Source organism: Heterodontus francisci, chromosome 6 (assembly GCF_036365525.1).
Source record: "Heterodontus francisci isolate sHetFra1 chromosome 6, sHetFra1.hap1, whole genome shotgun sequence".
NCBI lineage: Eukaryota > Metazoa > Chordata > Chondrichthyes > Heterodontiformes > Heterodontidae > Heterodontus > Heterodontus francisci.
The window spans coordinates 131,164,692-131,179,264 of record NC_090376.1 but is presented as its reverse complement, the minus strand read 5'-3'; the positions used below and the strand labels follow the sequence as shown (position 1 = coordinate 131,179,264).

The 14,573-nt window shown below is 43.9% G+C and overlaps 1 protein-coding gene across 9 annotated transcripts in view; it reads left to right on the top strand.

The window, feature by feature from the left end:
• The window catches only part of tbc1d4 (TBC1 domain family, member 4), a 292,672-nt gene that overhangs the window by 183,552 nt on the left and 94,547 nt on the right, over window positions 1-14,573 (top strand). For all 9 annotated transcript variants that reach the window (XM_068034309.1, XM_068034310.1, XM_068034311.1 and 6 more), the window contains exons 6-8: window positions 1,490-1,581; window positions 2,871-2,981; window positions 4,785-4,904. In XM_068034309.1, the coding sequence (XP_067890410.1) occupies window positions 1,490-1,581; window positions 2,871-2,981; window positions 4,785-4,904 (323 nt within the window). The remainder of the gene's footprint in view (window positions 1-1,489; window positions 1,582-2,870; window positions 2,982-4,784; window positions 4,905-14,573) is intronic.

Below are 14,573 nucleotides of genomic sequence, written 5' to 3'. Positions count from 1 at the left end.
ATTGAAAATAAATTATTCCAGCATTCCATTTGTGCTTCATTTTCGGAGTGTTTAAAGAATGAAAATGATATGAAACCTGCAAATGAGTTCTAAAACCACTTTTGATCGGATAAGGTAACATTTCAAGGTTTACACTACCTGCGAGCATAGAGAAGGTTTCTCTGTTTTTAAAAAATTATTCATTTTTGGGGTGCGGGCATCACTGGCTAAGGCTGCATTTATTGCCCATCCCTAGTTGCCTGTGAATAGCTGATGGTGAGCTACTTCCCTGCACCACTGTAGTCTTGTGTGGTGAAGGTACTCCCACACCGGGCTGGATTTTACCACACCCACGACGTCAAGCTCCAGCGGGGGTGTGGGGTGGGGGGTGGGTGCCGGTGGGGGGGTACTGAAATATTGGTCTGCCAGCGGACCGCCTCGGAGGCTGACGCCGGGGAACTCAGTGACAGCCTCCCCCCTGCCCCTGGGTGACGGGAACAGCATTTCAATATATAAATGAATAACATGAATAAATTGAAACAAACTTACCTGAAATCTTCCGGGCCCGCCGCGATCTTCAGTGCAGCGGCTGGCACTCCCGCACCTTCACTTGCCCGTCCGGGAAAAGCCGGCATGACACTGGTGGGGAGGGGGGTGGAGTTAAGATTTTCAGTACGTGGGTTGGGGGGAATGGAGTCAAATAAACGTAATGGGTATAGGGGAAGGGGTGAACTTTAAACTTTGTGCAGTTTTGGTGGGGAGGGGGGACGGTCAGATTTAAAAGGTAAGTATCTTGGCGGGGGAAGGGACATTAGAAATTTATTGTATAAATTTTGGGTGGGATACTGCTTTTAAAAATTCAAGTTGACCGACAGGACTGGCTACCCTTTAAAAATAGCGCCAGTGCCTCTGCACAGGCTGCTGACGCCATTGCCGGGGATGGACAGCCCGCCCCCTCCATGTGATCGGTGTGGGCGGGCGGGGGGAGGCCCCACATTAAATGAGCTGCCTCACGGGAGATCACGGTGGCTCTTGGGCCGCCATTTTTTGAGCTCTCCGCTCGGCGGCGGGCTCTTAAAATCCAGCCCACTGTTATTAGATTGGGAATTCCAATGACAATGAAGGAATGGTAACATCTGTCCATGTCAGGATGGTGTGTGACTTAAGGGAAACTTGGAGGTGATGGTGTTCCTCTACAACTGCTGCCCTAGTGCTTCGAGGTGCTGGAGGTCACAGGCCGGGGAAGTGCTATCAATTAACCATGGCGAGTTGTTGCAGTGCATCCTGTATTTGGTATGCACTGCTGCATAATACCAGGTTACACCTCAAAACATCTGCATCAGGGACAGATGTTGCATGATAGCTTTGATATCATAAAATGACTGGCACTTTAAAGCAGGTGCCTGAATTTTGTTGTAGTGTAGTCCAAAACAGCAGGAAGAATTGTCAGTTGTTTAAGTAATTAGAACAATTAACTGACGCATTGATCAGCAATTCTTTGGTTTTCCAGGTCTCTACCCGCCAAGAGCCAAGCTTGCCATACAGAGGCATGTTTCCCTTTTGAGTGACAATGAGCAAGCTGATATTTTTGAGCGTGTTCAGGTAAAATACAGGGGCTGTTAGGAAAGGGCTCATTAAAATTATATTTTGATTATTGGAGGTTGTCTTGATAAATATGGATTATGAATTATTATGTGGTGTTACAATTATTTTAATTCTTAAAAGAGCCAACCAAAATTTCTGATTTGATCATTAATTTGTGACTATAAATTAATTAATTAATTATTAATTGTCTTAGTTTGAAAGGTGATTGCTTGCTCGTAAAGCCTCACTGTGGAGTTGGAAGTAATTCTTCTTGATGTATACATCTTCAACGCTGATGCCCTGTCCTTCTTCACTGATGTCTTCCTAGCCCTAGCCCCAGACTTTAACCCAGTATGATTATTGATGGGGATTGTATACTGGGCCCATTGCAGATAAAACGCCAGTGTCAGAATTGCTTCAACTGAGATGATAAAGACATTAAAGAGGCAACAGAAAGAACATGTCTCTAGTCTTATGTGAAAGACAAAACACAAAAGGACATGATTTAATCCTTTGTTTCAACATTTGCTAGTCCACAACCAATTAATTCTTCATTCCAAAACTGGAGCTTGGCCTAGTACAGACTGGAAGCTTGTGTTGAACAATATCCTCCCTTCCACCACAGCTGGTGATTAAACACCTCCCTCCTCAGGGTTGCAGCTTTCTTCTTTACTTGTGTGAGAAGCTAGCAGACTATCTTGAGCACAAACACACGTGGAAATTGCCCTCACTCTGGCCCGAGACAGTGGCCATCCAGATGTGGTGTGACATTTGCTGCCTGGAAAAAGGTAGGCCTAACCAAATGGTAGCGTGTAAAAGAGAGAATTTACAGACTCAGATAACAGCAGAAGGCTCCCAAAATGGAAGGTGAGGCCAAGAGAGAACTAGACTTTCTCCTCATGGGTACCACAGAGGAGCTGATCTGTTTATACATTTGTATAATATTATGACCTGTGCATGCATTCTCCGGTGTGCATTCCCATTGTAGGAGGCTCTGTACCAGGAATAGGGTCTTGTAATTTTAGGGCTACTAACTCCCTGGCCATTTTCTGGACTCAGTTTTAAGGTTGTCCACTACCCAGACCACTCTGTGAGCTCACTTACTGTCATAGTGCATCACGTTTCTCGTAGCACACACACACTGGGATTGTAACAAACATCAGTGTTCTGTAACTGAAAGAATTGCAATAAAAACATCCGCAATTACAGCAGAAACCTTTCACAGTTTAAGAACAATTGGAAAATAAGTACATAACAGTTGGCGACCTTATCCATGAATAATAATAATAAATTATCTGTATCGACAGAAAATGAAGCCAGCTGATGACCAAGATGAGAATGAACTGGTGATTCTCATTCTGAGGCAGATATGTGAGACCAAACAGAAGACCCACGCCCATCTTGGAGAGACCCCTGTGGTACAGCGCTTTCTTCGCTCACCTTTGTAAAGAAAAAGGCTTGAATTTGTGACCGTGGAGTTATGCATTGATGACTGTGACCCATGTCTGTGTTTATCTTTTAATATAATGTTCTGTTCAAATGATAAGTTGGCCTGTACCAGCTAAATGTCATAGCTGCTTGGATTTCAGATGCAAACATGTAGGAAATTAGTTCAAGGGCATTTGCCACCAGCATAGTAACTGTGACTACACTTCAAAGTAATTGATTGTATATGAAGTGCTTTGAGATGTCCTGGGAAACAAGATGAGGCTGCTATATAAATACAAGTCTCACCTTTCTTGCATGCCTATCATGCTTCAGACAGTTGAGGAGAAGATTCTATCATTTACACTTAGATGTCCATGCAGTATTTCAAATTGTTAGCCTGACTTTATTTGATATTAAGGATAGCCAGCACGGATTTGTAAAAGGCAGATCATGGTTGACTTAACTAATTGAATTTTTTGATGAAGTAACAGAGAAGATTAACAAAGGGAAGATGGTAGATGTTGTCTATATGGATTTTAAGAAAGCATTTGATAAAGTACCACATGAAAGGGTGGTTAACTAAATTGAGGCTAATGGACTAGGAGGATCAGTATCCAATTGGATAAAAAAAATTGGCTTAAGAACAGAAAACGGCAAGTTGTGGTAAATGATTGTTTTTCAGATTGGAGGATGGTAGACAGTGGTGTTCCCCGAGGATCAGTGCTAGGGCATTGCTTTTTATGCTATATATAAATGACTTGGATCTTGGAATACAGAGTAGAATTTCAAAATTTGCCGCTGATACCAAACTTGGAGGTGCGGCAAAGAGTGTGGATGATATGAACCCCCTGCAACAGGACATAGATAGGTGAGCAAAATGGGCAGACAGGTGGCAGATGGAATTTAGTACTGACAAGTGTAAGGTGATGCATTTTGGCAGAAGGGATAGCGTGAAGCAATATAGACTTAATCGCACAGTTCTAAAGAGTGTGCAGGAACAGAGGGACCTGGGGGAGTGAGGGGAGGGGGTGGTGGTGGTGGCGTGGGGGGGTGCATGTGCATAGATCTTTGAAGGTGGCAGGACGTATTGAGAGAGTGGTTAGCAAAACATATAAATAAAGGCATTGAGTATAATAGCAGGGAAGTTACAGTGAACCTTTATAAAGCTCTAGTTAGGTCCCAACTAGAGTATTGTGTCTAGTTCTGGTCACCACATTTAGGAAGGATGTGAGGGTCCTTGAGATGGTGCAGAGGAGATTTATCAGAATGCTTCCAGGGATGGAGGACCTTTGTTACAAGGTTAGGTTGTAAAATCTGGGATTGTTCTCTTTGGAGCAAAGGAGATTGAGGGGAGATTTTTTAGAGGTGTACAAAATTATGACAGGCTTAGCTAAGTTAGACAAGGAAAAACTGTTCCCATTAGCTAATGGTACAAGGACTAGGGGATACAGATTGAAGGTTTTGGGCAAGAGATGCAGGTGGAATGTGAGGAAGAACTTTTTTACGCAGCGGGTGGTAATGGCCTGGAACGCACTGCCCACTAGGGTGGTGGAAGCGGAGACAGTCAATAACTTCAAAAGGAAATTGGTTGGGCACTTGAAGGAAATAAACCTGCGAGGCTATGGGGATCGAGCGGGCAGTGGGACTGCATGGATTTCTCCGCAGACAACCGGCATGGGCTCGATGGGCCAGATGGCCTCCTTCTGTGACATAAATGACTGTGACCTGCTTCAGTGGATCCGCTGAAGATCTTGTTCACCTCGCCTGTAAAACTGTCTTTTTTTCTTTCAAAGCCTATACCAAACAACATGATTCCAGAGCACTCCGCCAGCACAGGCAGATTTAAACTTGATGTTCTGAAAAACAAGGCAAAAAAGTCTTTGACCAGCTCTCTGGAAAATATCTTCTCAAGGGTAAGTTGCAATAGACTTAGTTTTGAATATTAGCATGATTTGTTGGCAGGTTTTAAGCCCATCTCTTGAGAGGTCAGTATTTGGTACCTGTTCTGGTACCTGTGTCTTGTTGAAGCAAGATGTCTCCTATTGTTGTGCTTAGCCCTTATGTATTCAGTCTCACAATATATAAGAGACTTCTAAGAAAGGTGTCACTGTTTACTGCTGGCATATTGAACACTTTGTACAGCACCATCATAAACAATTGATATGACGGGAGGAATGAACAAAAATGTTCACTGCTCCAAATGGCAGATGGAATTTAATCCGGACAAATGTGAGGTAATGCATTTTGGAAGGTCTAATGCAGGTGGGAGGTATACAGTAAATGGCAGAACCCTTAGGATTATTGACAGGCAGAGAGATCTGGGCGTACAGGTCCACAGGTCACTGAAAGTGGCAACGCAGGTGGATAAGGTAGTCAAGAAGGCATATGGCATGCTTGCCTTCATCGGTCGGGGCATAGAGTATAAAAATTGGCAAGTCATGTTGCAGCTGTACAGAACCTTAGTTAGGCCACACTTAGAATATTGCGTGCAATTCTGGTCGCCACACTACCAGAAGGATGTGGAGGCTTTGGAGAGGGTACAGAGGAGATTTACCAGGATGTTGCCTGGTCTGGAGGGCATTAGCTATGAGGAGAGGTTGGAAAAACTCGGATTGTTTTCACTGGAACGACGGAGGTGGAGGGGCAACATGATAGAGGTTTACAAAGTTATGAGCGGCATGGACAGAGTGGATCGTCAGAAGCTTTTTCCCAGGGTGGAAGAGTCAGTTACTAGGGGACATAGGTTTAAGGTGCGAGGGGCAAAGTTTAGAGGGGATGTGCGAGGCAAGTTTTTTACACAGAGGGTGGTGAGTGCCTGGAACTTGCTGCCAGGGGAGGTGGTGGAAGCAGATACGATAGCGACGTTTAAGAGACATCTTGACAAATTTATGAATAGGAAGTGAATAGAGGGATATGGGCCCCAGAAGTGCAGAAGGTGTTAGTTTCGGCAGGCATCAAGATCGGTGCAGGCTTGGAGGGCCGAATGGCCTGTTCCTGTGCTATACTGTTCTTTGTTCTTTGTTGTTCTCACTCCCTGTCTATTAATTTGACTACATACTCCATAACCCTGAACGTCAGGGGCAGATTTTAAACTTGCTGCCCGTGCATCAAACTGGCATTGCGAATTGCCTGCCCGTCACTGAAAGGAATGGTGTGAAAATTGGCCACATCCTATCATGCAAGGCCGATGTGCAATGCCAGTTTCAGCAGCAAGCTGAACATCCACCCCACGGTCTCTCCAGCTTCACCTGTCTTCTTGTTGCTTGAGACACTTTGCAAGACTGTCCAATCAACTTGCACCCTAAATTAAAACTGGCTTTGGGTACTCCTGAAATCCCACACTGCCTCAGAGGCTCTTCAATTTTTCATCTGATGCAGTTGAAAATAAATAGTCTTGTTGCTTTTCCTCACATCAGCAAGCATGTAGCTCCACTGCATTTGTAAGCATTTCCTGTACCAGCATCATTTGAAGACTCTTTCTGATCCACCTAATGCCACACATTGATTGAATTCCGAAGGGAGGGAATTAGTTGTTAGTATAGTATGTGTGTATGTTAAGATAGGCAGCAAGCCTGAGAGACACCCAAGTGACCAGATTCCTGTGAGGCACCTTTTGATGTGCTGTAATTTGGACTGAATTCATAACATCATTGTGTAGCTCAGGCTTGGGAAAAGTGTCTGACAAATGATGCTAACACACCTGTGAAAATAGTTTTATAAAGCCCAACTACTCTTTTTATTTAAATATATCATTCCAAATCCATTAGGGATTTTTTTTTCTCCTCATCTTTAGTCAACTGCTTTCACATTTCTCTGGTTCAAGTGCCAAGCACTGCGGATGCTGGAAATCTGAAATATAAACAGAAAATGCTGGAAATGCTCAGCAGGTCAGTCAGCAGCTGTTGAGAGAGAAACAGAGTTAATATTTCAGGGTGATGACCTTCCATCAGTTCTGCCAGACCTGCTGAGTATTTCCAGCATTTTCTGTTTTCATTTCAATTCTCTGGCTGCTGTTCTTGAGCCACTTCCAAATTATGCCTCCCGTACACTGTATTTTCCTTCGATGTTCATACTGGAATTAGAAATGCATCATATGAATAATTGTAGAGGAATACTTCAGTGTATCACTCACAGTACAGTGCTCTAATTAATCATGCTGTATCATTGGGAGGCCAGGTTTGCCAGTTTATTAGGATTAAGCTCCTGGTGCCATAGAACTCTCAAATCAGTATCTCTGCTCAGTTCTAAGTGCCAAAATCAGAGGGAATAAATTTAGGAACAGGAAAAATAAGGAGTAATAAATTATTAATCATATAGTTCTTACTTTTTTTGTGCAGAGCCCAGAAGCAGTCTGCATGTGTCTTGCTAATAATTGTAGGCATTCTAATCTGAATAAATAATACTTGAGCATATGACTTGCAGATGAAATGAAGACAGATGGAAATGGGACAGCATGCTACCAATTATCAGAGGTTGTAATCAGCATTCACACATTGAGGTGGGTTCATGGGGTGTTGCACTGTTCTAGTAAAGCTGCAGAAATCAACTCGATATTAACTGGCGGCTTATTATGAATTTAAAGGGGCCTACACTAAAATTCAATGGGATGACATTTATCTACATTGCTGTGCTTAACCCCATAATTAACCCTTTACTTGGTGCATGATCTGAAGCAGTGGCAGATTATACAATTTGAATTGATGTGTGGCTGCCAATATTAAACACTAACATTGCTGCAAGGCGTGCTACTAGAACGTCTGTCAGACAGGAAGATGTTGGGCCTGTACATTACATCATTGTGGATTCTTGGATGCTAACTGGCGAAGAGTTGGTCATTGCCAGTATTTCTTTTAAACGCAGCAGAAATGAGATTGATCCAGCACGCTTTATAGGTGAAGTAACTGTACAATGTAGTAGTGACATTTGCTGGTTGTGTGATACTCATAAGGCATTTAAACTTCCCATCAAAATACATTAATCACTGTATGGTGAGCAGAGCATAAAGGAGAAGGTAAATCTGCAAGTGTATGCATTATTGTTGCATTTAAACTTTCTCCATAATGTGCAGGAAGCCACAGAAGCATTATTCAGGCCTCACTGGTCACTTGTTCTATTTAATCAAATTCTTTCTCATAGTAACTACTGTTTTTGAGTTGTTCGCCCAGTCTTACTAATTTTTATTACAAAGCACCCTATATTTTGCAATTGAACATGCAGCTTGTTGGAATGTATTTTGTTTGATACATATTGGATAGGAATGCACTGAGTGAAATGAGGAAGACCAGAGGAGACGTGGCAAATGCCATTCAGGCGAACATTTTGGGGGACAGATGCTTTGTAATGTTGACCTTCACCTTGTATGAGAGTTACTGATTTTTTGGGGGGAGGGGAGCTTTGAAGATTTGATGTATCTCCCCCTGTAGTGCAGGTATTTTGTTTCTGGAACTTAACAAACCTCACGCTGTAAGAGTGATGCTAGGGCAACACGTTTTGAGTGCTTCCATTTAGATGATTCCCATATTTAATATGGGATTTCCGAATGAAAATGCAGATGTAGAAAGAAGTTCCCAAGATTCATTATTTCATGGAATTAACTTGGGTATTTAAAACGGCAGCAAGGGAGAAATGTAAAGAATTCAGCAATGACGCGAATTGTTCTTCAGCACATGCTTCACCAGGCTGAATGAGGCAGCAACATCAGATGATTTCTGCTTGGCAGGTAGCAAAAGGGTGTGAATCAGCAGGCTAGCAATCTATGATCTCCATGCTTCACAGTGAGAAGGGAGAGACAGAGAGAAATAATGGAGCAAGAGGAAGGGCAGGAGGGAGGGGGACAACAAGAGTAGTGAGATAAGCTAAAGAAAACTACTGGGTGAGAGTGAGATAATGAAAAGGAAAACAGCGAGAGGAAATAGAGCAAAGCATAGAGAATAGTGTTAAAGAAGTCCATCAACATGCATGTTTTACAGCCCTTGCAGAGGTGAGGCAGAAATACACTGACAAGAATATGGAAAAGTTCCATACTTTTTTCTTGGTGTGATTAGACTTGTGAATATTTCCAGGACGACAATCAGTGACAAAGTGAAGTGTACATGAATCAGAATATGGGAGCTCTCTAAACTCAGGAGCCAGCAGAGCCAGGCCCATCTGCTGTAAAACTCTCCCCATTCCTTCACTGTCGCTGGGTCAAAATCCTGGAACTCCCTTCCTAGCAGCAGTTTTGGTGTTCCTACCCCACATGGACTGCAGCAGTTCAGGAAGGCAGCTCACCACCACCTTCTCAAGGGCAGTTACAGATGGGCAGTAAATGCTGGCCTAGCCAGCGATGCCCACATCCCATGAACGAATAAAAAAAACTATCCCCATTCACGACTGCTTTTCCGAACTGCTAGTAGCAGTGCAATTGAGCTGTATTAATCCTGGATGTACAACACACGTGCAGCAATTTTCTCTTGGTATCTTTTACAGCTGCGTTGTAAGTGAGCATCCTCTTAGCACAAAAGTCTTCCCCCATTTTCTCCCCTTCTCTTCTGAAGACACTGGTTCTGTTTCACAGCGGGGTCAGCACTCACCTTTACCTTGCCGGAATGCCGAGACCAGCAGTTTCAGTAAGCACAGGGCTATCATATTTGAGCTTTATCCTGTCCTCACCTAATGTTTGCATACAGGCATTTCCCAACCCATGTCACTGGGTAGTGATGAGGAGCCATATCCTATTTGCTTCCTGACCCCTGAGGCCAGTGGTAGCACCTCAAATGTCACTATCTGTAAGCAGCTATCTTAACATGGACGGAGAATGCAAACTCGGAAGCTTCCTGATCTGACCTCAATTTCATACTAGACAATAAACTCAACAACTGAGCTGTTAACAGGGGACCTACTGACTCACAGTTCAATAGAGATTCTATGAGTGCATCACAAGAAAAACCTGCAGTTGTTTGGTGACAGTGCCATCTACTGTCTTAGCATTGTTATTTTATTGTAGTGCTTCATTCAGCTGGCCTAAGAAATCCTACAACAGTAGAAAACCTTTGACTGACACACCATGGTAATCACAATATAATCATGATGAAATAATACTCTAGCAGTGGTGCAGATGGTAATTATCTTCCAGGTCATGGAGGCAGACTGAAAACATTTAGGGACCCTTGACCTTGACTCATTTTCAACAACAACTACTTGCATTTATGTAGCATCGTTAATGTAGTAAAACATTCCAAAGTGCTTCACAGGAGCATTACCAAACAAAATTTGACAGCAAGCCACCGAAAGCTTAGTCAAAGAGGTAGGTTTTAAGGAGTGTCTTAGAAGAGGAAGGTGAGGTGGAGAGGTTTGGGGAGGGTATTCCAGAGCTTAGGGCCCAAGCAACTGAAGGCACAGCCACCAATGGTGGAACGATTAAAATCAGGGATGCGCGAGAGGCCAGGAGTGGAGGAGTGTACAAATCTCAGCTGGTTGTGGGGCTGGAGGAGATTACAGAGATAGGGAGAGGTGAGGCCATGGAGGGATTTGAAAATAAGGATGTGAATTTGAAAATTGAGGCATTGCCAGACTGGGACTCAATGTACATCAGTGATCACAGGGGTGATGGGTGAAGAGGTCTTGGTGTGAGTTAGGACATGGGCAGAAGAGTTTTGGATGACAGGTTTATTGAGGTAAATCATTTGACACCTGTTATAACTGAAAACTCCTCATTTGTGACAGTACAGTGGAGAGCTGGGAAATTGCCCCCAGATGCTATCCACAGCCTGGCTCAGTTGATAATACTTTTGCTATGAGTCAGCAGGCTGTGGGTTGGAGCTCTGTTTCACCATGATCTGCGCTGGCACTCCAGGACAGTGTATTGACGGAAAACTGCACTGGTAGAGGTGCTGTTCCTTAGGTCCAATGCTAAGTAGAGGTACTGTCTGCCCCCTTCTGTGGTTCAGATGAATGTGAAAGGTCTCATGGCACTATTCAAAGAAGAGCAGAGTTTTCTTCCTGTGAGCAGAGATGTGTCTTGTCAACACACACCCCCACTCCTCCCCCTTCAAACTAATAACACCACAATTCAGATTAACCGGTTCTTCATCTCATTTGCTGTTGTGGGACCTTATTGTGTGAAAATGACTGCAAAATGTACTGCACAGCCACAGGAATTGCACTTTAACACTTTAATATGTGATTCAGAAGCTCGTGGGTTCAAGCCCCACTTGAGAACTTTAGTAAGTAATCCAGCCTGACACTTCATTGCGGTGCTTCAGTGCACTAGTTTGTGGGAAGTGCTAAAATTCAGATCAGACATTAAAACAAGCTTCCATCTGCCAATTCAGGCAAATGTAAACGATCCCAGCGCTATTTGAAGAAGAGCAGGGAGAACTCCCAGTTTCCCAGCTGATACCACCAAAACGAATTAACTAGTCATATATCTCACTTTTACTTATGGAACCTTATTCTGTTCAAATTATCCACCATGTTTACCTGTATAATAACAGTGTCTACACTTTGAAAGTAATTCATTGGCTGTGAAGCACTTTGGGACATCCTAAAGACATGAAAAATACAAATACAAATCCTTTCTTCCTTCTCTTCCAAAAGAAAATCATTGGATGTGAGGTGTGTTACATTGTCTTGAAGGATGTGATAAGCATCATATATAAATGCACATTCACAGTGCAATGCAATGCAAATCAATAAAAAGGAGACTGGAATTATTTTACAACATTACAGGACCTGGTGATGGAGCAAAGGGAAAAAAAATGGCATTGTAATCTCTGTTAGAAAATTGACTGTTGCTGAGTTGGGGAGAAAGCAAATGACCATTTACAAAACTGAAATCAAACTCACTTGTTTTTGGGCCTTGGGCTTGATACTGACTCACCTGCCCATGATGTTTCAGTTATCTTGCTTGATTGTACAAGATAGTATATTGAGCCCCCCCCCCCCGCCCACCACAATATTCATCTCATGTCCCATTTGCGATTGAGCCATGAGTTTCCTGGAAGCTGCTCCTGTTTAGCCGTAACGTTGACGCTAGTGTGCCGGAAATGCCGCGTATAAGTATAAACAGCATTTCTGCCGAATATATGGGGAGGTGAGGGAAGGTGTTATGATGACCGAAGTGGGAGGAGTACACTATCTTTTCTGGTTCCACTTCTCCACAGGTCACAACATATATTTAAATATTTACCTAGTTACCGATGCAGTCAATCATATGCGCTACTCTTTATCCCAGAATAACATACACCAACCAGGTTTCTTTAATAAACAACAACATTATCAGCTTATTGTAAAGCAAGACTTAACCAGTAATGAAGCAAAGCACTCACACACAGATTGAAATATGAAAGTTCCCTTTTACCGTAGCCCCTCACACACACACACACAGACACACAGGCTAACAGAAAAATAGAGATGTTTTCTTTCGAGCTCTGTTACAAAAAAGAATATCTTGGCCAAGTGCTTGCTAATTCCTGAAGGAAAAAGAGAAAATATGGAAAGATGTCAGTTGTCCCTTTTTGGTTTGGCGTCCCAAATACGCATACACGACTGTCACTGGGATCTTACTAGAACAGTTTTTTTCAGGTGATGTTGAAGATCAGTTTGGCAGGCTTTCCAGAACTGCCCACAGTACTCATGGGCGGCACAGTGGCGCAGTGGTTAGCACCGCAGCCTCACAGCTCCAGCGACCTAGGTTCAATTCCGGGTACTGCCTTTGCGGAGTTTGCAAGTTCTCCCTGTGACTGCCTGGGCTTTCACCTGGTGCTCCGGTTTCCTCCCACAGCCAAAGACTTGCAGGTTGATAGGTAAATTGACCATTATAAATTGCCCCTAATATAGGTAGGTGGTAGGGGAATTGAGGGAAGGTGGGGATGTGGTAGGAATATGGGATTAATGTAGGATTAGTATAAGTGGGTGGTTGATGGTCGGCAGAGACTTGGTGGGCCAAAGGGCCTGTTTCAGTGCTGTGTCTCTAAATAAATAAATGCGGCAACAGGGGTTTCTGACATGGCTTTTCAGGAGAAATGCAGCATCAGTTTCTCTTTTTTACGCTTGATTCTCAGGAAGATCTCAAAGAGATGGACGAGGGTGCTGATGGTGGCTGCTCTCTTGGCTGGTTTTCTCCAACTACCTTCAAAACAGGTCATATCCCAACACACTGTCCAAAGCAAAACCAATACAAAATCTCAAGAGTGAAGCATCCTGACCCCTATAAATCTTGTCCTGTCACTTTTCTGTAAACATCTCCCCCAAGTCAAAAAGCCCCTGCTGGATATTTATCTGAAGACAGGTACTTCCAGTAAATGTTGTTTTCAAACAAGACCTCTGAGTGTCCTTTCAATGACCCCAGTGAAAAAAAAACCATGGAATCCTTTTCAATTTTCCGAAATAAAACAATATCCATAATTCTAAAATACATGAGTCCTCAAAAAAACCTAACAAGAAATATAAAAGCACCATCATAACAAAGGGAGGAGCAGGAGCAACTTCCAGGAAATTCTTAATCTTAATTACTAGGCCGGAACTGGGCCTAGAGCAGTGTGCAGTGGTGTGGTGCAGAATAATTTTGGGATACAACCCATAGTCCCTTTTCCTGATCTACTTGACCCTACACCAACTGCAGTGGAGGAGACGGATTGGTGGCCAGTCTCTGCCTGTCAGGATATGAGTGAGAAACCATAGGAGAAGTGTTAGAGCCTTTCTCGGTTCACTCAGCTTCTCTGCTGCTGATGTGACATTCAGGCCTTGAAATTACTCTGGCCGGAATTTTACCTTGTGATGGAGGCCCTGTTCACCAGTAAAAAAAGGCAGGGTGTTCCCCCCTTCACTGGGCCTGGAGGCCATGCAGCGATTTTGTGTGGCCCAGGCCCTTAATTGGAGGAGGTTGGGCCTTCCGCCCCTCTGAGGCAGGATGTCCCACCTCCAAGAGCTGCCGGCCACTGGGAGCAATGGCCACTGATGGGACTGTACCCAGCCAGGACTGACAAGATGGAACAGGCCCCAGAGGTAAGTGTGAGGAGCCTCACCGGGACAATCAGCTGAGCCCTGGCAAGGGGTTGGGTCTTGCTGAAGATGTGGGGCGGGTGGTGGGGGCCGGGTCCAGCAGGGGTGGCTTGTGCTGTGCAGTGGCAAGGTGCCCGACTGCTGTTGGTAATATACCAGCGGTGGCGGGAGGAGACCTTTAATTGACAACTAATTGGCCACGTAAGGGCCTTAATTGGCCTGGGGCGGGCCATTTGCCACCTACCACGCCATTGGCAAAATTGCAGCGGGGGCGGGTAGGCGACGGGAACGGCACCTCCCACTCAATCGCCGCCCCCCTAGTTCTAGCCCGCTCCCTGGGGGGTTTCGGGGGGTGAGGGAGGGGTCGTAAAATTCCGGCCTCCGCGATTACTTAGCTGACGAAGCCTAAATGTATCTATCGGAAATATCTATCTGTCATTTTAGCAGAGGTGTTTCAAAATAGATTTCAGACAAATGTCGAAAGTCCTTGTGCATTAGTAATTTCAGGCCCTCTGTCTCTTTCCTGAGGTGCTCTGCTGTGTCATAGAGTATATACTTAGAAATAAGATGCCTCCAATATTTTTTACTTTTAAGAAAGT